This window comes from Halichoeres trimaculatus, unplaced genomic scaffold (genome assembly GCF_033239565.1).
Source record: "Halichoeres trimaculatus isolate MK-OKI-2021-1 unplaced genomic scaffold, fHalTri1.1 fHalTri1_scaffold_6, whole genome shotgun sequence".
NCBI lineage: Eukaryota > Metazoa > Chordata > Actinopteri > Labriformes > Labridae > Halichoeres > Halichoeres trimaculatus.
This window is the reverse complement of record NW_027437184.1, coordinates 1,900,016-1,923,607: the sequence shown is the minus strand read 5'-3', so window position 1 is coordinate 1,923,607 and position 23,592 is coordinate 1,900,016. Positions and strand designations below refer to the sequence as shown.

Below are 23,592 nucleotides of genomic sequence, written 5' to 3'. Positions count from 1 at the left end.
GGGCCCAAAGTTCCCCAGCCCACCCTAAATTTTTTCCCTTTTTTTTTTTTTAATTTTTAATTTTGATTTTTTTTTTTTATTATTTTATCTTATTTACTTATTATTATTTATTTAATTATTTTCAATCAGTTTTTTTTTAAGTATTGCAAAATTTTGTGACTCCATGTTTGTTTTGTTAGCATTAGATGCTTTGTCTTTGTAATATGAACCATGTTCGCCACCTTTTTAGCCTGTCAGTTGAAAAAAAAAATTATAAAACATTTAGCTTCATGATGAAAACATTGTTTTTGGAAAGACTGAAGATTTTTATTTATATTATTTAAGCGTGATTAGCATCTTTGCTCTCACATCTTAGAATAAACCGTAGCAGTGCAGCCTGCTGGTGCTTTAGAGCGCCACTCTGTGGTCAGTACCATGGAGGGCAATAGCAGGTGAAAAAAATAAAAATAATTAAAAAAACAAAACATATCTGCTGTAAAACCAAATCATTTTTTGTTTGTTTCATTGTTTCATTGTTTTTTTTCCCTTGTTCCTTTTTTTTTTTTTTTCTATGTCTGAGTTTAATGGCTTGTTTTGTTTTTCTTTTTTGTTTGCTTTTTTTTGCTTTTTTTTTGTCATGTGTAGTTTTATATTTGTTTTGTTTTTCTTTTTTGTTTGTTTTTTCCTTATTTATTTATTTTTCTTGGGGGGGGTAATGTCTTAGTTTTTTGGGTTTGTTTTGTTTTTCTATTTTGTTTCCTTTTTTTGTGTAAGTTTTCAGTTTGTTTTATTTTTTTTTTTCTTTTGTTTCATGATGAAAACATTGTTTTTGGAAAGACTGAAGATTTTTATTTAATTTATTCAGCGTCTTTGCTCTCACATCTAAGAAATATACCGTAGTGGTGCAGCCTACTGGTGCGTTAGACCGCCACTCTTTGGTCAGTACCATGGGGGGTGATAGCAGGTGGAAAAAAAAACAACAATTAAAAAAAAAAATCTGCTTTAAAACCACACATAGTAACAGTAGTATATTGCCAGTCTTTTTTATAACAAAACTGAAATCCTGGCTCTGTCTCTGCTCCAGGGTCATTAGTTTGAAAATAACTGAAACCATTTTTTTATGCTCAAAGCTTAAGCTACATGCTAAATATGCCCCATTGTGTCAGTTAGGTGTTTAGCATCTAACATCTTCATGGTTTTTGTAGATTTTCCATCACAGCCTTCAGTTTTTGGAGTCTCTTATCGTCTCAGCTCCTCTTTTGGTTTCTCCCTGGTAAACAAACAGACGTCAAATTAACCGGGCTTCTTTCTTTCAGGCTCATTGACATGATTACAGTTTGTCCTCCAGAGTCTGCGATCAGAGCCACAAACAGTCTGCTGTTAAAGACAAGTTACAAAACACCAGCAGCTTTTCACTCCTCTGTACCTGCAGCCTTTACATGGTGATTTCATCCTCGCGGCATCTTTTGGCATTTTCTGCCATCAGACAACCCGCAAAAAGTCGAACCAAGCGTCACCCTTGTTTAGGAAAAAGCTTTATCTGTTTGGAGTTCGGTTTCTCTTTTGTTGTGTTTTTCTTTTTCCGTGATACGTCGAGTATCCAGGAGGAGGGGGGTTAGGGCAGACACAGACACTGACACACATGTAAAGAGGCCAAGAGCAGGAGTATTCCTGCAAAGTTGACTTTTTATTTTTCAGTAAAATCCTGCAGACTCCACCTTTAAGTCCAACCACAATCTGCTGAATCTGTCACCATCCCCTGAAGCCGTCTCCTCGGCCTCCATCTTTTGTCTAAACGTTGAATGGGTGGTGTTTACATGTTGCTTCTTTTTCTACCCACTCAAAGCGCTTTTACATCAAATCCATACACTTTTTCTAGAGGCTTCTATGGAGAGCATCATCAGTATTGAACAGCTAACAGAGATTCAGGGCTAAGTACGTCGCCCAAGGACTCTTTGGCATACGGTCACCTGAGCCTGGGATTTAGACCCTGACCCTCGTATTGAGAGACGGCCACCGCGCTGTGTCCATAGGATGGTGGTGGAAAGTGCTGGAGCAGTTGGTACCTTTAAGAGGTTTCTGTTGTTTAGACTGAATTAGCTGCTGAAATGCCCAACACAACACAAAGGAAATGTCTATATAGACATCATTATATACTAATGCTGTATACTCCACAGAATACAGCGAAAAAACAGAGGTGGGAAAACAAAACAAGCACATTTACACACATAAACACATCCACAATGTGCCAAACGGTGAAACGGTGAAATTAGAGGTGAATGTGGCTTATATTGAGTATAAGAAGACAATTTTTGGTTAAAATCAGACAAAAACTCTCGATAAAATTTCAGTTTTTTGCAGTAAGTCAGTCATTTTATTTTGAGTATCTGTCGATACCGAGTCCTGGTCAGAAACCTCTACTCAGATACAGCTTTTAACCAATAGTGTCGCAGCAGCACAGTGATGTCATGCCCTGCGTTGCCTCTGTGTGGATTTGTTGGCTGACTCTAATACTTAGCTGTTATTTTTGCTTTGTTTTGAAATATTATAGAGCTGATCACGTGATCAGATCAGGACAGCCCCATCTTTAACTCTCTGTTCCCTGTTAGTTTTTTGAGAAATATGTGTTTGAGATTGTAACAAGCTCTTTCCTTTCCTCCTAACTCATCTGGGATGAATCTATAGGAATGAAAGGATGTAAATACGCTTCCTTATTGTCATCATGCTCCTTTAATTTAAACAGTTTATATCATTTTTTAGTTTTGACCCAATTTAAGGCTTTAAAGATATTTTTTTACTAAAAACAGTTCAAAATGGTTGATTAGTGCCTCGGAATTAGGGATGGGTATCTTCACATCTGAAACAATGTGGTATTAATGCTCGGTACCTGGGAATCAGTATCAGTCATAGTCTGTATAAAACATGGACGTAGTCTCGCAGACATCACCCGTTTGTTTCTGAAACAGGAAATGAAGCAGATCGGCTATAGCGGCCATATTGGTAGTGGCAAGGGCTTCCCATACAGCCATAGGGCGCCTGTCGGTCACGTGACTCTCAGCTGTGCCTCTTATTGGGCGAGCTCACAATCTTAATATCCTCTGAACGGCCGAGTTAGAAAAAAATTCACCCCCCGTACAGTGGGAGCTGGTAGTAAAGTTATCGACTCAGACAGGAGACGTTTTTGAACCAGGCTGTAAATAGGTAAATTTCTGCTTTGAAAACAGCTTTTTTTGGCTTGGTGTGTTTGTGACTTCCTGTACTTCAGGAGCCAGCCTCAAGTGGACACTGGAGAAACAGCAGATTTTAGCACTTCAGCATTGTCTCAGGAGGACATTGTCTCAAAGTTTTTCAATTTAACACATTTATTTCTCAATATATAATTTTGCAATGCTGGTACCTTTTGATTTTACGTGAATTGGTACCTGGTATTTTTGATAGCATTCGGTCGGTACCTATATAAGTACCTAATTTGGTACCCATCCTTAGGTACCGATGCCCTGTACATGGTTATCAGTATCGGTACCCAGCAGTACCAATTTTTGGTACTTCTCTTTGCGTTTATGTGCCGATAGATATTATTTTGTTTGATGATAAAATCTCTTTTTATTTCAAATTTCTCACAATCAATCAATCAGTTTTTATTTGTATAGTGCCAAATCATAACAAACGCTGTCTGAGGACACTTTACAAAATCATTCACAGGTCTAGACCCAAAAATGTTAAAAATATTTTATTAGCTTTCTTATCTAAACTTGTAATGCTGTGTTTAGGTCCAGTATGGAAAATCTCCTACTCTTCCACTCCACAGTCATAGCGATGCGTTTAGGTACCTAAACATGGTACTGATTCATGATACATGAATCTATACTCGGTACTACAGATGGATTTTGGTCGGTACCTATAGAAGAACCAAAGTAAGTACCATCCCTGCTCAGAATACACAGAGGAGGCCAAGCAGGATGATCATTACCCATGATGGATATTCAAACTGAGCATGCTCACATCTTTCTTATTTTATAAACATCAGTGGCGTTTTCTCCCAGAGGCCAAGGGAAGCCATGTTTCCTCTCTTTTCCAAGACTGTAGCTGTGATTTAATGAAAATTCTCCTTTTAGCAGTTTCAAATATTCTTCTGTCGTCTCTTCCTTATTTCTCTCCTCATATTGAGCATCTTACGATGTGTAAAACAGCGCCCTCCTAAATGTCATGTGACGAATGAGTGGTGAAAATACGATTTCGCAAACTGTTGTCCGCAAGAAAGCCAAGCCGAGTTGGCGTCCCTTGGTGAGAAAACAACAAAAATGATTAACCAATCAGATGAAGCTGTGGTCATGACACTGCTCACCTGTGATTGGCCAAGACTGTGTCAAGGGAAGTCACCTTGTCTTTGGCCTCAAACCAATCAAATCACAGTAAATCACATGCTCAAACATCTTGCGTTGACCTTTAATGCGAGTGTTTGCAGCGAATGATGAAGCTTTGACCACAGGGAGAAGGTTAAAATTCTTTTAACGTGAGGTGTTTATCTTAAATGTAGCCTGATTGTCCTCTGTCAGGTTTACAGCTGTCTGATATGTAAAATCAGGTGATGGTTTAGTATCTGAGGTTTTCAGCTCCTGACTCCTGCAGACTCACCTGTGCTCTCCTGTAAAAACAGAAAAAACCAGAGCTGGAGCTCAAACCTGCACAGGACTGCTCGTCGATATTTATTTCTCTCCTCTAAATGCTTCAAAATGAGGTTTTTATTCCCCTCCCTCTGTTTGTACTCCGCGTTCCTCCACTCCAAACGGGGTCTCCTATCTTTACCTGCTGCTCCTCTCCTCTCCTCCTCCTATCATCATCCTCCCGCGCTGTATCCTCCCGCCATCCCTCGTCTTCGGCGCGTGGAGGAGCCGAGACAGTGATTGATCTGGCGCGGAGGCTGTCGCGGGCCCTCCTCCTCCTTCAGTGGTTATGAACATGAGGCGGGCTGCTCTTCATAGATTTTTAAATTAGTGTCAGCTTTGCCCCAAAGATGTGTTATTGACTGATGAAATAGAAACTGAGCTCCAAACACTCAGTCCTTCCCCAGAGTTTTCCCCAGCCTGGTAATTGAAAAAGTGTGAAGGGAGTGTGTTGAAGGGAGCGTGCAGCCGCGTGTGTGTCTGCGTGTGTGTTTCTCCTGTTTGTGAGCTTCATGTGTTTGTGCACTCTTTATCTCTGCTGGAGAAAAATGCACAGTGCTCGCTGGAGTCAAGATTCGATTGAAGTATTGCATAGGAGATCTTTATCTCTGCACACAGCCGCTCTGAAACACGAGTATTCTGTGCACCTTTAATCCTATAAATACAGCATGAAAGCCTCTGCAGGAGCACTTAGCGAAATGTAAAATAACTCAGCTCTGATATCACACCTGTTGAGGATGCAGCGCTAACGAAAGAAAGAAAATGTTGCAGTAAAGAGTGTGTCTGTTAACTCCTCTGCTGTGTTTCTGTCTCTGCAGGATCAGACATGGCCATCTTCTGTCTGCTCTGTGGGAAACGTTTCCAGACCCAGACGGCGTTGCAGCAGCACATGGAGGTCCACGCCGGCGTTCGCAGCTACATTTGCAGCGAGTGCAACCGGACTTTCCCCAGCCATACTGCACTCAAGCGTCACCTACGCTCTCACACAGGTCAGTGAGCGCTGTCGCTCCAGAAACGACTTCAGAAACTGGCAGATAGAGAAACTGCTTTCTTTACCTTGGTACATGGTGGTAAACAGGGGGCGCTACACTCACACAAAGCTTTTTCTGACAAGATACGATTCAAGATTCAAAGTTTTTATCCTTGATTTTCTGTCGATACAGAGACATACAGAAAAATCCAAACTCTGTTCCTCTCTTCAGACACCATAGATCAAAAATCAAAGTATAAAAAAGTGTAAGCATTAAAAAAAATATAGAAATAGTAAATATGAATGAATGCTTTTATTTCAAATAATAATAATAATGATAATATATAATAAGAATAATGCAAGAAATTAAAGTGGAAAAAATCAACAACAACAAACAAAACCAGTGGGAATAGTCAAAACAACAATAACAATATGCCTCCAATATGGCCGAAAGCTTAAGCTAATGAAAAACCTGCCCCTTCTCCACTGCTCGGTGAAACATACATATTTACAAATCACATGATAGATATTTACAGAAGTAGAACATAAATAGAGTAAATAAACAATAAATAAATCATTAATGAAAACAACTGATTTTTGAAGCCCTTTTTTTTTGGCTCTGTGCCATGTGGAATTTGGTGCAATTTAATGTGTGTAAATATAAAATTAAAATTAAATTAAAATTAAATTAAAATTAAATTAAAATTAAATTAAATTAAATTAAATTAAATTAAATTAAATTAAATTAAATTAAATTAAATAAATAAATAATAATAAAAAAATTATAATAATAATAATTAAAAAATTAAATAAAAAAAAACTAAGGCAAGAAAACAACCTACATACACAATGCACCATCACACAAATGTGTTTTTTAAGGTGTAAAATATTAAATATAAGTGAGTTTTTTAGTGCAAAGAATAGGGATGGGACTCAAAAAACATTTCCTGTTAGAATAAAAAAAATGGGTCAATGCAATGATATCATTAGCCTGACGCGTGAAAATTCCTTCACTGATTCTTTACATTACACCGGAGCTGCTGGACCTTTCACCGACTAGTCTGCCGCAGCTATCTTAGCTTGGCCTATAGCTAATGTTTCCCAAGAAAACTCTGATTCTGCTTCAAGTTTTACTAAAGAACTGAACTCACAGAGATATGAACATTAGTCCCTCACAGGAGATTCCTATTCTACACATTCAGCACAATATAGAAAAAATAGCGCTAGCTTGATGCTAACATACATGGGAAATTGCATTGATATGCTAGCAGTTAGCATACATCGGTATAACTTTGGTTTTACAACAGAATTTCAACTTTGATCACAGAAACATATCACAGTTAGTCTCTATAAACCATACTGAGAACACAGGCTATGGCAAGGTTCCAAACAGCTCAGAGCATTGCTGTAACCACTCTGAGACACTAGATGGCCTACCTTAGTCAACAAAACAAAACAGTACATCAACATGACATGGCACTTTTACTGATTTTTGTTTATTTACATCCAGAGATTTATTTACTAATAAACTCAATTAAATGTTGACACAGAAAACGTGTAAAGCTACAGGAGGAGTTGATAAGGAGATGGATAAAGAATGAGATCGATAAGCAGAAGCAATCAGGGCATCGGTATCAATAAAATCTGATCAATACCCATCCCTAACAATGAAACAGCTGAGGTAAATGTGCAGCTGAGATAACAGAAATGTGACTGATTATTCTCCATGGTTTTCATTGTAAGTGATGGAGCTCGCAGTGTGCAACCTTGAACCAGTAGAGAACAAAAGCAGGATGGTTAGCTGAGATGGGACCACTTCAGATATGGAGACAGGAGAAAACAGAGATAATCTGTAAAAAGAAGAAGGAATATTGTCTCACAACTGTTGGTTATTCTCATGCAGAAGGTGATGTCTGTCTGCCTGAGTCCGTGTTAGTGACTCTGATGTTGTTTCTCTACCAGTGCTCAGTCAGTCAGCTGCTCCAATGCTGCTATGATCTGATTCTTCCTTCCCTGTGCTGCCAGAAGAAGATTTTTGTACATTTTTAACATCAGTATATTTACATTAAATATTTGTATTTAAAGAATTTTTTTTTATCTTTGTTATATCAATAGGATATATGTATATATTTTTTTACTATTATCATTATTGTTATTTATGTTTTCATTTGAAAATCTTTAATCTTTTTTAACACGAATAAGATATATTATTATTATTATTATTATTATCATTATTATTATTATTATTATTTATTTATTTATTTATTTATTTATTTTTAAAGTTTTTATTATCATTTTTCAGCAAGACGTATATATATATATACATATATATATATTACATACATATACATACATATACATATTTAGATTTTTTTTTTTAATTATTATTTTTATTTATTTATTGTAAGTAAAGCGAAAAGTTTTTACATCAGTGGTATATATATTTATATATATATATATTTATATATATATATATATATATATATATATATATATATATTTTTTTTTTTTTTTTAATTATTATTTTTATTTATTTATTGTAGTGGTATATATATATATATATATATATATATATATATATATATATATATATATATATATATATATATATATATATATATATATTATTATTTATTTATTTGAGTATTTTTTAATCCATTTTTTACATCAGCAAGATAGATTTATAGATTTTTTTTTAAATAATTATTATTTTTATTTATGTTTTGTAATTAAAGAGAAAAGTTTCTTGTGTTAATACATTTTTCTAGTTTCCAGCAAATTTTTCGAGCAACTTTTTTCTTGTTCCATTGACAGATTATTTTACTTGTTACAGTAATTCAGACCTCCCTTTAGTCTTTAAAAAACTTGAAACAAGACATTTTTCTCAAATGACAAGTTAAGTGTGGCTTATATCAAGTAAAGTGAGACAATATTTTGTGAAAATAAGGTAAAATCACTTGGTGATATTTCATCCTTCTGCAGTGTGATGCATGTGGGCCTGAAACAGACCCATGTGATGGTTACACCGGATGTTTCTATTGGATAATCATGTCTATAGAACATCTCTTCCTGTCACCTCTCAGGGCTGATTCACAGAGGGGGAAATGCTGTCTCACTGGGTCTGTTTGAACTCTATTTCTGTCCCGTTACTCAGCAAACTGTGAATGAGATTATTCACATCAAAGTGTAAATGCAGAGGAACACCATGCCTCCCTTTTTTTTTTTTGGAGGGGTAATTTAGGACCTATTTCTGGAGCTTGTAATGGATGTGAGTTGCTGACTTTATAATCCCCTGACAAAAGGCTGCACATCATATTTAAACGATTGCTTTCATGGCGGGCTCATTGTGATTTAACACACGCCCGCAGCGGGAGGAGGTTCAAAGTGGCACGAGGCTGCAGAGCCTCATCTGCGGCGCGGGAGACGAGCTGAGGTGACATTTGCGTCGCCCGGGTGGGCAGGTGGATCAGGGACGCTGCCCGTGTCCCCTCCAATGTCTGCTAGACGGAGCAGATGTGTGCATCCCTGCTACTGTACAGGCGGCTGCAGCAGCTCCATCCACCCCCCTCCTCCCCCTTTACCTCCCTCACCTCCCCCCCAGGCCTCCACCACCATCACACACTAATGGTGTATTCGCCTGACTTGTAAATAGGGCCGACTGCTCTCATCTCACAGCCTTTCGTTTCAAATATTTATCCGTGCGCTGGTGAGCTAAATCGGCTCTGACAGTGAGACTGTTATTTAAGGTCGCAGACAGGCGGCTGGGTGAGGGGGGAGAAAAAAAGCAGCCATCCCTCGCCGCTGAAATGGGATTCATTTCCATGTGTTCATATTCTGTCATGGCGTTTTTTTTTTTTTTCCTCCTTCTTTTTCTCTCTCAATAGCCGCATCCGTCAGACTACCTCTGCTCCCCCTGCTACAAACAGTGTATTAGTATCCCGGCCTCGCCTCAGCAGAGCGCCGGCGCTGAGAGAATTACTAGTGGACTGAAGAAAAAACAACAGGAGCAGAAAAAAGAGCTGTGCACTGTAAATAAGCTTGGTCTGACTGCTGCAGAATTCAGTCTGTGTTGACCTGGATTAATGCTGTTTATTCAGCTGAGCTAAAGCAGCACTGTAACTGGGTTGGCGTAACATAATTCACTCTCATTTCCTAAAATAAAACACGACTCTGACTCTGTGTTATACTCTCAGCTATATTTGTCCATGAAAATCCTCACTGTGAGTCAGGGGCTTCAATTTAACATGAAATTACAAGACAAAAGATTAAATTCTTAGGAGATTAAGGATGCATGTTTGCAGGAAGGGGGATCTGAAGTGATGTCAAAATTAGGGTAAAACGTTTGTGTGCGAACAAAGAAAGATGTTCAACACAGGGTTTAAATATTAGAGTCTAAGATTCAGCTTAAGGTAAAAACAAACATAAATCAGAAGAAAGTCATGTTCTTCCACACAAATATTCATAATTATAAAAACAGGACGTCACACCTCAAGGTGTCAGCATTAACAGGAAGGTGCTCTGGGGTTTAAATGTTGGACATATGATGGATTATCCTTCCTGTTGTGCCAGGGGTTAGGAGCCACAAAATGTACTTCATCTTCACAATAAAGACAAAATGTATAAAGTCCTATACATGGTTCAAATCTCACAAATAATTATTTAAACGAGATGGGTTTTTTTAATTTAAAGAATTGTATATGTGATGTCTAAGTTTTTTTTATTTTTTGGGAAATTTGCAAATATTTTGAAAAATTTTGCAAATTTAATTCCTATTTTTCCGAATTTGTCAAGATTATTATTTTTTTTTAAAATGCCGAAATAAAAAAAAACACTGAAGTAAAAAAAAAGCCAAAAAATTTTAAACATTTTAAAATTTTAAAATTTCAAAAAATTTCGAAAAATGTCAATAAAATTTGGGAATTTGAAAAAAAATTGGAAAAATTAACAGAAGTATTTAATGAATTTTTAAAAAAATCCAAATTTTTTACAATTCCTTAAAAAGTTGCAAAAAAATACAAAAAATTTGCAAAAACAAAAATTTGAAATTTAGTTAATTAAAAAAAATTTGAAACACAATTTTTTGCCAATGTCGAGCCTCATATCAATTATGTTTATTATATGAATAATTTTTTATTACATTTTTGAATATTAAAAAAACAGAACTCATACAATTTATGGAAGATGAAAAAATTTTGGAAGTAAAATAAAAAATAAATAAATCTCAATTATTTGAAAGCATTTAAAAAGGTTTTGAAATTTCAAATGTTTTCAAAAATTTGAAGAATTCCAATATTATATATTTGCAAAAATTTCAATAATTTGTGAAATTTTACATATTTCAAAAAATTGTTTGAATTATCCAAAATTTGCAAACAATTGCAAAAAAAAAAATCAAAATTTAAAAAACATGCAACAGTTTTGAATTAAAAAATAAAAAAATAATAATAATAGAATTAAACTAAGGGTAAGGGTTAGGGTTAATTTATTTTTTTTCTTAATATATCTTGTTTTTTAATATATCTTGAATGTATTGATAGTATTGTTTAGAAATGTTTTGCCACATATCAAGCATGAGATCTGTAACGTTGTCAGTTAAATGAATCCATCCACACAGAATTAAAATCAGTATTTTCTTCCAGATGAGTCTTTTTGTAGATGTAGTTATCTTCCCAGGGCTGTAAAACTTGAGGTTAGCCACAGGTGCATGGAAAGTTGGTGGGCTGTTGATGTTGTAGGAGGTGAAGTAGAGCGGTGGCAGGCTTTATTGACAGATGGGATGAAGATTTAGTTCAACTAAATGTTAACGCAGGATTTTATTTAGTGTCAGTGTCTTTAATCATCATAACAGTTTTTTATTTTAATAATGTTTTTTAAAAGCTACAAGGAGCCACTGCAGAGGAGTCAAAGAGCCACAGGTTGAAGACCCTTGTATGATGCTGTGTAAGAAAAGAGCATAAACAGGAGTTTAAAGACGTCTGAGATATGAAATCCCTCCTGGTGTCGTCTCAGCTCTGTCATGTCGGGCTCTATTAACTGAAGAAGGACGTTGAAGTGGCATCTTTTCTGAACTAACGGCTCGCTTTGTGATGCAAGTTTGCTGCAAGTTCTTATCTGAGCCTTGGTGATGAAGTTTTTTTTTCCTCTGCCCTGCTGCAGCTTTGCTCTGAGACACCTCGGGCTGTAATGCAAAGCAGGCTGCACCAGGAAGAGGAGGAGGAGGAGAGAGTTATTGGAGGGTGTGGTGGAATCCAAATTACTTTTACATTCATGACCCTTTAACCAGATTAGGTTAGACTGGTGATAAATTATAGACGCACTGATCATTTACTGGATTATCATGGATTTTAGAGATAGAGGGGAGAAGGTAATGCTCTTAACATGCCAGTTAATCTGTCGTCCAACCCTCAATCTGGGTTGAGGATTGGACGATGACTGCTGCTCTGCTGGAGTTATGAATGACAGATGTGAGAGCTGCTGTCTCCTCCTGCAAAGACAGCCTAAATACATAAATAAATATACATAAACTGGATGATATTTCAGTTTTTTGCACCACAGAGGTGAGAGCTTCCTGTAGTTAAACGCCCTGAGAGGTAAAACCCAGGGCTGGAGGAGCCCGTATTTACTGCTGCTCGTAAACTTTATTGCTGTGAGCGAACGCTTATAATTGAAGGCGACTTAAATGAGCCAATCAACATTTTCATCAATCTGAGCTTCCTTCATCTGAATCATGACGTTCCTCCTTCCTTTGTGTTTTTTCTCGTTTTGAAAGCACATCATCTGAGGCTGGATCTTTAAATCTAAATAACCTCCTGTGGTTTCACATCTTTACCTCGACTGGCCTCCTCGTTGATCTTGTTGTTAGTCTGATTTGTTGCTTTCCATCCTCCTTCTTTATCGTCTGTTGTGTTTCTGCCGCTCTGAATGCCTCAAACTCATCCACCTGTTGAAACAGCTTCAGATCTTTTGTTCACTCCCGGCTTCACGGACACTCATTCATGAGCGTTTTTTACCAGCGGGCTGAAATAAGAGCAGCCATTGTGACTTTTAAATGGGAAAACCAGTGGAGCCTGAAAGTTGACGGTTTGATCGGAGTAATAACTAAGATTTCAAGGTCAGACTTATGTACAGGAGTGAAAAACACAGAATGAGGTTTGGAGAAGGGTTACACAGTATGCTGAAATCCTGGTAGCTACAGGAGCTTTGTGAGTGATACCTGTGAGATAATACAGTGGATTTACTGTCTGTACACTTAAAGGTGCAGTGTGTAGTTTTTAGCAGCTCTGAATGACCCTTCAAAGAGGACAGGAATCTATCCGTATCTATAACGCTGCTTTGATTTATTTTATTTCTCTTATCTTTATCGTTTGAACTGTTTAGGGCTTTTATTTTGAAGGTGGGGTTTGTGGTCCACAGATATAAACAAAGTTGGTTGGCGTATCTTTTAGTTTGGGAACAGTTAAACCGAAAGCACTTATTTTACAAGAAGTAAGGGGGACAAGGTTTGGGTTTACCGTCTTTGATTGGTGGTTTGTAATTGCTGTTTAATTACAAAATTCTCCCTACAAAATAAGAGCATGAATATAGCTCCTTGTCATCATTGTCATTTTTTATTTTATTTTATTTTATATTTTATACATTTCAATGAAATAATAATAAAAAATATATACTGACAAATAACAATAAACTAATTAGTCTTTAAAAAATAAAGTAATAATAAATATGAAATAAAAATAAAATAATAAAAAATGACAATAAGAAGAAAATAATTATTCTTTAAAAAAATGATGTAATAATAAATATAAATTCAAAATAAAATAATAAAAAATAAAAATGACAATAATAATATTAAAGTTCTTAAAATTTTAAAAAATTGAAAAAGAAGTAATAATAAATACTTCATATTTATATTTTTATTGTTTATTTTTTATTACTGATTTTTTATGATTTTTTTATTTTGTTTTATATTATTATAACTTTATTTTTTAAGAACAGTTATTTTTTATTTATTCTCATTTTTTATTTTATTTTATTATTTTCTTTAAAAAGTTGTTAATTTATTATTTTGTCGTTTTTATTTTTATTTTATGTTTTAAATTTATTATACCTTTTCTATATATTTTTTTATTTTGTCATTTTTATTTTTATTATTAATTTATTTGTAATACAAATTTAGCAAGGGCTGCTTCAGCAGCATTTTGCAGATCAAACAGTAGAAAACCAGTGTAGTATTCACTTTTATTGTTTTAATTAATGTAAATTCATCTGCATTCAAAATAGTTTTTGTTCTTATCAACTTAATGCAAGTTTGTTGTATCTTTATATTCTCTTCAATGGAGGCTGCCATATTCTCCCTACATGATACTACGGTAGCCCAGAATGGACAAACTTGTCACATTTTTGCATTTAGTGAGTTGCTGCAGGAAATGCACCAAAGGGGATTTGTTATGTGCAAGAGAATTTGATCAAAAATAAGTTTTTGATGAAGAAAACTTGATGAAATCGGAAGCTTTTTGTCCTCAAAGGCCACCTCAACAGAAGCGCTGAGCAAGGAGCATTTCAGTCTTTAAGCTCTGGACACTGTCTTTCTAAATGTTTTGTTTATTTGCTTTTTTAAGGTTTGGATTTTTTTGTCTTGAGTTTTTATACGCCAGCATTTCCTCTGTAGTGTTTACAGCCCAATAATCAGCTGGAGAAACAGGAAGTTGGAGTTCAGCAGTGACGTGTCAGAGTGGATTATAATCTTCCTCACAGTGGAGATACTTTTAAAGCTGGACTGAACTAATGTGAGATCTTTAAGTAGAGATAAAGTATCGGTGTGTGTGTTTGCAAACCTTCCCTGGAAGTGTTTCCTCAGACGCAGGAGTCGATTTTACCAGGATTTCCTGTAAACACTACAATCTCAGTTCCAGGTATTCAGCCTTAATTTTAATGGACAGAGTGTGGCAGCCCATCCAGCCGCAGAAAGCTTTCCAGATATAGCTCTGTTATTGGTTGAATCACCGCTCCGTTGTATCAAGCGACGACAGAGAAGCAGCAAAAAGCACTTTTATAGACATTCATTACACGTGCTTCATTTTACCTGTCTGCTGCCTTATCGGGTGAAAGCAGCCTCGCTGCTGCCGCTCTGACACTGGATCACCATTTAGGACGAGGGGGAGAAAACGGATTTAATGGTGTTTATTTCAGCATCTTAATCATGTCATCTCTCCCTCCTCTGCCTGCTGCGTCTTTCTGCTTATTTTCCTGCGTCTACCTGCTGCTTCATCACCTCCATCGGCTCCGTGTTGCCTCTTTATTCTGCTTATTTATCTCCGTTGCATGTATGCACGCTGGAGTATAAGACACAAATACAGACAGTGGCATTCATAGCAGCTGTGCCATTCCCCGCACAAACACACACACACAGACAATCCACACACAGACGAGGCCTTCATTAATATTCCGTTGTTGTGCACTGTCTGTGTGTAAGTGTCTCTGTGTGTGTTTTTTTTTAACTCAGAGCCAATTTGCTGTCTGCTGTGGCGGGGTGTTTTGTGTTCGCAGCTGTATTTGATAGCGCTTCAGCCAGGGAGGGAGAAAGTGGTGAATTAAACGCAGGGAGAGTTGGTGGTGGCGCTGGCAGTGATGGAGCCGCTGATTTACAGGCTCTTACCGTGTATAATGAAGACGCCCAGGATGCCCACAGGCGCAGGCACCCTCAGCAGCCGGCCTGTAGGGTGTCAAACCAGGGGAAGGGGTGTAAACGTAGAAGGACAAGGGGGGGTCAGGAGACGCAGGTGGCGATGCTCGGGGGCACCCAAGGGTCCACTCACCGAGCCGTGGTTCCACCTCACTGTGCTGGGTCCTCATCTGTGGTCTCCCTGCCATGTGGACGGAGAGAATAGGAAAGGAAGAAAGGAGGCGAGAGGCAGGAAGGAGGGGTGATGGTGTCCGTTTGGGGATGGACAGAGGACAAGTCCCTTATTATTCTGTGAGCGCCCCGTGAGAATATCCCAACAAAATGAAGTCCTGTTAGGCCTTTTACATCCTCACAATGTGATTAGAGAGCTCTGTCTGATTTATTTAAAGCTCTGCAGAGCAGCTTTGCTCTCTGGCGCCCCCCAGTGGTCACAGGAGTTCACATGGATGATATGCAGACACTGAGCATGCATGCTTCTGCAATCTGTGAGACGGTATCTCCTCCAAATCTGGGACAAAGAATCTGTGGATTTCTGTCAGTACATGGAAAAGGTTTGCACTGGATTCAAGAAGCACTGTTTGTGTAAAGAAGCAGCTGCTGCATCCAGGTCTGGCTGCAAAGTAAAGGAAGGATCATCGTTGGTGACGTTTTCTTTGGTGACGTTTTGTTTTGATGGTTGAAGGCTGCACTGCAAAAATATGAAATCAAGTGTTTTTTTCTTAGTTTCAGTAGAAAATGTCTTTGAGGTCAGCAACTCTGACCTCAAAAATGAGGTCTGAGTTGCTGTAAAAGTTAAAAAAAAATCTGCCACTGGAACAAGAGAAAATTTACTTGTATAAAGACATTATTCTAGATCAAGGGTCTTCAACCTGTGGCTCTTTGACTCCTTTACAGTGGCTCCTTAAAGTTTGAAGAAAATATGATCAAAATGAAGAATTGTTATTTTTCTGACAAAGGGTATCGATGATTAAAGACACTGACACTAAATAAAAGGATGCCTTAACATTTTGCTGAACTAACTATGCATCATATTTGTCAATCAAGCTTTCAATTTTTTGACATTTGAGGATTTTTTGAGGATTAAGGTTTTCATGAATTTAAAAAAAAAATCCAACATTTTTTGGATTTAGAAAAAAATACAACTTTATTAAAGATTTTGCAAACTTTGGCTTATTTTTCAAATTTAGTCCTTTAGTTCAATTACTGCAAATTTTGCTTAACAATAAGAATTTTTTTTCTTCAAAAAAATTAAGCAATTTTTTAAATAATTTTTTTCATTTTTTTGAAATGTAGCAATTTTTAAGATGATTGTTTTTGCACATTAATTGTATTCTGCAATTTTTTTTTTAATTTCAAAAATTTGCTAGAATTTTTGCAAATTTTTGGACATTTCTCAAATTTATTTATTTTTTATTACTGCAAATTGTGCTTAATAATAACACCTTTTAAAGGAATTATGCATTTTTTTATTTTATTTATTTATTTTCTTTTTTTTTAATGGAGCTATTTTCAGATTACTGTTTTGCAAATTTATCACATTTTGGCAAATCTTTTGAATTTCAAAATTTTCTGAATTTTTGCAAATTCTAGTCATTTTTAAAATTTCATTTTTTGAAGCATTGTGCAAATTTTTTGCAACTTGTTGAAATTTCATAAATGTTTTAAAAAATTAAATTAATATTACAAGTTTTTCAATAAAAAAAAAAACTAAAAATTAGAACATCACATGTACAATTTATTATATTTTATTTAGATGAAAAATTCTTGTTTAGAAAATTTTTCTTGTTCCATTTGCAGATTCTTTTTTTCGTCACAGCAATTCAGACCTCATTTTGTCTCTGAATAAGTTGAAACAATACATTTTTCTGGACTGATGAGTTGAATGTGGCTCATAGTGAGTATAATTAGACCATGTTTACTGGAAATAAGACAAAAACATTTGATAAGATTTCATTTTTTTGCAGTTTGTGCTCTAAAAATGAACATTTAAAACACAGAAAATGTTTAAAGATGTTAAAACTGTGATGGAGTGTTTGGAATTTCTTTGGGTTCAGGTTTTTCAAGGGTTTTGAGATGTAAAGTCGTGTAAACTGAAGTGTTTTCCTCATCAGAGTGACATCAAGGACACCACTCCCATACGTCTTCCTTCTTCTCTCTCTTTAAATTGATTTAGTCAGAAAAATGTGGAGAGGACATATTTTGTTGTGGATCTTTCTCTGAAGGAGCCCAGGGGAGTCCTTGAGACAATCCACACGCTCTTTCCGTCTAATTCCAGCTCAGTGATGGCGTTTGCTAACAGCCAGCGTTAGCGCAGCAACAGGACATTAAGCGTAAATAACCCTCCATAGGCCTCCTGTAAGCATTAGCATCCCGCTCGCCGCTCTGATTGGAGGCCCTAATTAAAGTCAGGTGAATCTGGGCTCAATTATTATTCCTGCGGCGTCGTGCGAGCCAGCCCGGCTCCGTGATGGATTGTGATCTCTGCTGTGGTTGAAACGCTAGAAAGAGCACAATGTCTTACAGCAGGAGCCGCTGATAACTTCACGCAGACAAATAAAGACTGTCACTTTTATTGATTTTCAGCCCTCCCCCTCCTCCTCCTCCTCCGCCGCCATATACACCCACCTCCCCTGCTCCATCCCTGTCTCAGTGTGCCCCCCCACACCTCCCACACCCTCAATCCCCATCAGAGCCTCCTTTTAATGGCATCCAACATCATGCAAAAATGTTTTCCTCCATGAGCGTGTAGCAGACTCATCTTCATCTCATCCTGTCTGACAATAACTTAAGTTATGTTTGCTGTATGAGCTGCGTATAGAATCAGAAATAAATATACAGGATGGATAGAAAATAGTCTGTGAACAGCGGGGCGGCGGCAGCAGCACATAACGAGAAATGCAATTTATTCGCAGGCACGTTGCTGCTCGGACAGGCAGATAATGAAAGGCATAGGTCACTGACGGTGACTTAAACCTGCAGCGCTGCACGGAAATACATTAATAAATATCCACAGCATTACTGGGCTGGGGAGTGCAAATGACGCAAAGAGCTGCTCCTCATCAAACACCCCAACACAATTAGTCCTCAGACCGCCAGATCAAACTATAACACCCCTGATGGTTGGCATGAGGGTATCCATAACTGCCGCCCTGAGTGCTGACAGCCTGAGGAGGCGACGCCTGTACGTCCTGTGCATCCACAGCCAGCCCTGTGGAAACGCAGAGCTCTGGGAATGAAAAGGGAGGAAACGTTTAGGCAAACAGGCTCAGACAGGGGAGCTATGAGGAGAAACGGCTTGCTAACAGTGAAGGATTAGTGACGGGGTTAAGGTACGGAGAGGAAGACAGAGGCCTAAACTAAAACATTAAACTAAATCCTAAAGATGGAGAGTTAAAGCTGCTGTCAGGAGTTTTATCTGCTTATGAAACTCCTGCTTTAAACCGAGAGCATCAGGATCATTTGTTTATCGTTGTTTCACTGCTTGTTTCTGCGACTGCGAGGTAGATGTCAGACAAAGTGAGTAATCGCTCCACGCAGCCTTTCTTTGCTTTTGCTAAAACAAAGATCCAGATTCAGAGATAAAGCTCTCTGCTGAAGGAAGCAGGGTTAGATTTATAACAGAAAACACGACTTACACGTGTTGGGGACGCGACCAGAGTGAGACAAGACAAACTGCTTCAGCTTCTTTGAGTCAAGACTGTTCCTAAATTAATATTTAGGTTCATTTCTGAAGTCTGGGAAGAGCACTTGCAACCCAACACATAACAAGGGTGTGAAATCCAGAGTAACAGAAGTGCACCATAGTAACTGCTTACACACCAAGCTACATGGAAGACAAGTCAACTGTATTTTTTGGAAGTGGTTCTCAAACTTTTCTCAGCCCATTCACCTTCAGACATTTGACCTCCAGCCCTGTAACCCCGACTCTTCATCACTCACAGCAGCTAGAAAAAAAAGAAACGTGTCTGTAAGCCCGTTGCCATCCCCACTTCACACACTGAGCCTGAATAACTTACAAATAAAGTATCTTAAAGTGAATCATTTCACACGAAATTCATTTATTTATCAGCTTTTACAGTGAGCAACACCAGCTCACTTCACAGCACACTCATACAGTTTTTTCACTAACTCAAGTCATTCAGAAGCCACAAAATCTACTTGATCTCACAAAAGAGAAAAATAAGTTAAAAAATAAAATTCTGTAAAATTCTGTACAGAGTCAAAATCTAGTGAATAAATATCCAAACAAGAAGTTTTTTTGTGTCTATAAAATTGTACATGTGACGTCGTAGTATTTTTAAAATTTATTTTTATTACATTTGCAAATACTTTTATTTAACTAAAAATTTGCATTGACATTAATTTGCACAATTTATGAAAGATGCAAAAAAAAGTTAAAATTTGCGAAATGTAAAAAAAAAAAAATCAAAAATGGGCAAAAATTTTGAAATTTCAAAAAATTGCAAAAAATGAAAAACTGTAATTTCAAAATTTTTGAAATTTCAAAAATTTGCTCATTTTTTAAAAAATATTTTAAGAATCTGAAAAATGTAAGTTCAAAAATATTGAAATCTCAAAAAAAATTGCAAAAAAAAAAACAAAACGTAATTTTAAAAATTAGCTACATTTTTAAAGCATGTCAAAAACTGAAACATGTGCCACATTAAAAAAGGAATATATAGACAATTAGCAAGATTTGCAAGAATTTGAGATAGATATAAAATTTGCAAAAGAATTAAAAAAAAATTGCAAAATCTCTAAAAAAAATTCGGATTATCTTTTTAATTTAAAAAAAAGTTAAAAAAATGAAATTCAAAAAATTTGCAAAAAAAATTTAAAGCTTTATTGACAGATGTGATGCATGTTTAGCTCAACAAAATGTTAACACGTGATGAAATTTAGTGTCAGTGACTTAATCATCAATACACTCTGTAAGAAAAATAAAAACTCTTTATTTCAATAATATTTTTAAAGCTTCAAGGAGCTGCATGAAGCTCCAGAGTCGCAGGTTGAAGACCATTGCTCATGATCTTTCTTCACATCCAGTCGTGCTCAGACTGCTGATTGAAACTAAAGATTCTTACTTTAAGAGAAACCCTGACTTTGGAGACACTTGACGGTTACTCTGTGCATGCAAATTACACCAACACTGCCCGCTTTCCTCCTGTCTGTCCTGCTCTGTAGCTAACTGTCATGCCTTTGCCTTCAAACAACAGCATCTTGTCTGCACATGAAGTAAACTTGGCTCCTCTCTCCGCTCTGCAGCAGGGGACCATCCATTCGAGTGCGAGTTCTGCGGGAGCTGCTTCCGAGATGAGAGCACGCTGAAGGGCCACAAACGCATCCACACCGGGGAGAAGCCCTATGAATGTAACGGCTGTGGGAAGAAGTTCAGCCTCAAGCACCAGCTGGAAACCCACTACCGTGTGCACACAGGTACGGTGTTCAAAACCAACCAGGAAGATGTTAGAGTCTTTAAAACGCCAGATTTATTCAAGGAGATAATCAAAGGGTTGGAAACTTTTCTGTGCTGGAGCTTTGTCTTTCTTCGCTGAGGTTTATTCCTCTGCCCAGAAAGTCTTGTGCAGCATCTTGAGTTCACAGCTTGCCAAACTGTCTGAGAGGTTTTGGTACGGATATAATGGGACCAAAGCTGGCAACGCCACAGTGGCAAAAAAAAGTTGCTAAGATGCGTTTTTGTTGACCAAGATGTAGACCAAAAACTGTGTAAACAAAGAGGAAATTATCCCCCAAAAACTGTAGAATAATTTCTAAGAGCTGCTGTATTTTGGGGGCATGATATAGGCTTTTTATGAAGCATGTTAACGTAATCTCAAAAATAGTAGATGTACAAATAGGTTGGAAGCTAGAAGCATACACAACGCTTGAGTCATGAAAAGCAGAGGAAATTCATTTTGTTTGAGCGCCTTTTAGTGAAATGTTTAACAAACACTCCCACAGAAAGGATGTGTGTTAGTATTTGAGCTCTGAGTAGATAAAGGTAGAGTCTGCAGACGTTTTCATTACTTGTTGGTAAACACAACATTCAAACTGGGCTCCTCCTCCTTGGCTCAGTGCCAGCTGCAGCCCACACCCACAGTCTCCAACTGTAACGACATGAACACACTCACTATCCCAGCAACCACCTGTAGCATCATGTTTCTACGTGGGTGAGACTGGAGGGCTGTGCACCTGACTTAGCATGTTAGCACAAGCTAATCACCTGTATTCGACACATACCTGGTTAGCAGGAAGCTAACTAATGTTGCTCTTCTCCAAGCTCCTGAAAGCGAGTGAAAGTCTAGCCAAGCTTCACCCTCATTTGGGAAAAAGTTTTGTTTCTCTTTGGTTGTTTTTCTACGCTTACTCTCAGCACAGAAACATCCCAATACATCCAAAACATCAACATCCAGGCTGAGGGAGGGGGTTGAGGCAGACACAGACACTGACACACATGTATAGAGACCTAGAAAAGAGGATTGAGCAGGATTATTCCTGTAAAAGCTATTTTTAGTTATTATGAGTTCAAAGCAGCCAAACGTATAGTTTTCAGACTCTTTCTGAGGACACAGTTATGAAACATTTTTGTTAATTTTTCACTATGGCTGGAAGATATTTCACCAAAAACACAGTGGCTAGGCCTGTCAGGATCATAAATAAATCAATCAACCGAACGATAAATAAAAACGTCCTCGGTAAGTTTGCCAGCCTGGATAAACTGACACATGCATGCATGTTTGTTTTCCTCCTCTCTTTGGACCAAAGAGGCTGAATGAGAAGATGGCTCACTACGTCTATCTTTCCTAACATCGGGGTGCATAGGTTCTATAGCAGATTTAGCGGATTTATAGCGGAGTGAGCATCTGTCAAAAATGCGATCTTTGGGGTGAAGACGGGGCTGCTCGCACGTACACACGGAGAGAGCTGAAGCGAGCGTCCTGAGGGGTAAGGAGGAAACACACGCTAATATGAGTGATGGCACCAAAGATACGGTTCTTAAGCCGCCTGCCACAGTCCCAGTGTGGGAATATTTTGTTTTTTATCAGAATGAACAAAGTGTGAGCTCATGAACACCAACGAGCTGATATGTGGCATTTGTTTGAAAATAGTGGCGACGAAGAAGAAGAAGGGGAGGTGCAGCGGAGCCTTGTTCTTTGACAATCCACTCTTACTGAGGCTTTTGGTCGGCAGAGTAAATAGAAATAAAAGCGCCAAATGGTGGCGCTCAAAGACAGATACATTACCAAAGAAATGCAGCCCTTCAATACGGTTAAAGCCAGAAATGTTAAAAATGTTTGACAGACAGTACGGATTGACTTTTATTTAGGCTATAGTTTTTATTGTTGTTGGGGTTTTTTTGAGTTTCGTTTTTTCTTTAGAGACAGTCCATTTCATTTTTATTGTATTTTTTTCTCTTTCTTGTTTGTTACATTTATATTTTTTGTTTAATTTATTTTATTTAAAAGATCCTGACCTTTTAATTACAGTTAAATACTCTTAAGAAATTAAAGTTTCTTGCTTTTGATATGGTGTACTCACTTTATTATCACATTTATTATAGTTACATCAATGAAAAAATGGAAAAAAATCAAAATAATATTGACAATAATATCATTTATCGGCAATAATATTTTAGAAAATGATCGGCTAGCAAAATTAGTTATCGTGACAGGCCTAACGGTGGCTGTCTTTCTTCTCAAGGTTTAATCCATGAGCGACATTATGTTCTTCCTCATAGCCCCGAAAGCAACGCCGGGCTGAAAGTGGTGCAGCTTTTTGTTCCTATTAGGGGACTGTGTTGTAGGAAATCCGAGTTGCAAGGCCCAGACGAGAGCAGATGAATATCTTTGTTGCTGTGATACAGTAGATGGATGTCTCAGAAGACTTTGTATTGATCCCGGTATATTTAGAGCCCCATAAAGATGTTGACACAGTGATAAGCTGGGTGCCCTGGAGAATGAGTGCGCACTACGAGGCAGCCTGAGCGAGGATACCGCGGGTGCCTGCCAGGATGGCACGCTGCCAAGGCTTTATGCTTCCTCACCGTCTCTTTTTCTCACACACACACACACACTCACATGCACACACAGCAGCCCCCTCCCATCTCCCATTCAATAAGCCAGCTGTTAAGCCACACTATCAAGGCAGCCTGTCCAATAATTGGCTCCCCTCCGTCCACCCTTTCCCCTTTTGTGTGGGGGAGGGGGCTTTGCGTTAAGCCGGAGAGCAACAGCAGATAACAAGAGCAAGTGACAAGCTCACAGTCAAAGGCCACCTCGCACAAAAGGGAGCTGCTTGAT

At 37.5% G+C, this 23,592-nt stretch overlaps 1 protein-coding gene across 4 annotated transcripts in view; it reads left to right on the top strand.

Annotated features, from left to right (window-relative positions):
• zbtb16a (zinc finger and BTB domain containing 16a) overlaps positions 1 to 23,592 on the top strand; it is a 241,474-nt gene that overhangs the window by 205,041 nt on the left and 12,841 nt on the right. For all 4 annotated transcript variants that reach the window (XM_074671823.1, XM_074671824.1, XM_074671825.1 and 1 more), the window contains exons 5-6: positions 5,462 to 5,632; positions 20,558 to 20,728. In XM_074671823.1, the coding sequence (XP_074527924.1) occupies positions 5,462 to 5,632; positions 20,558 to 20,728 (342 nt within the window). The remainder of the gene's footprint in view (positions 1 to 5,461; positions 5,633 to 20,557; positions 20,729 to 23,592) is intronic.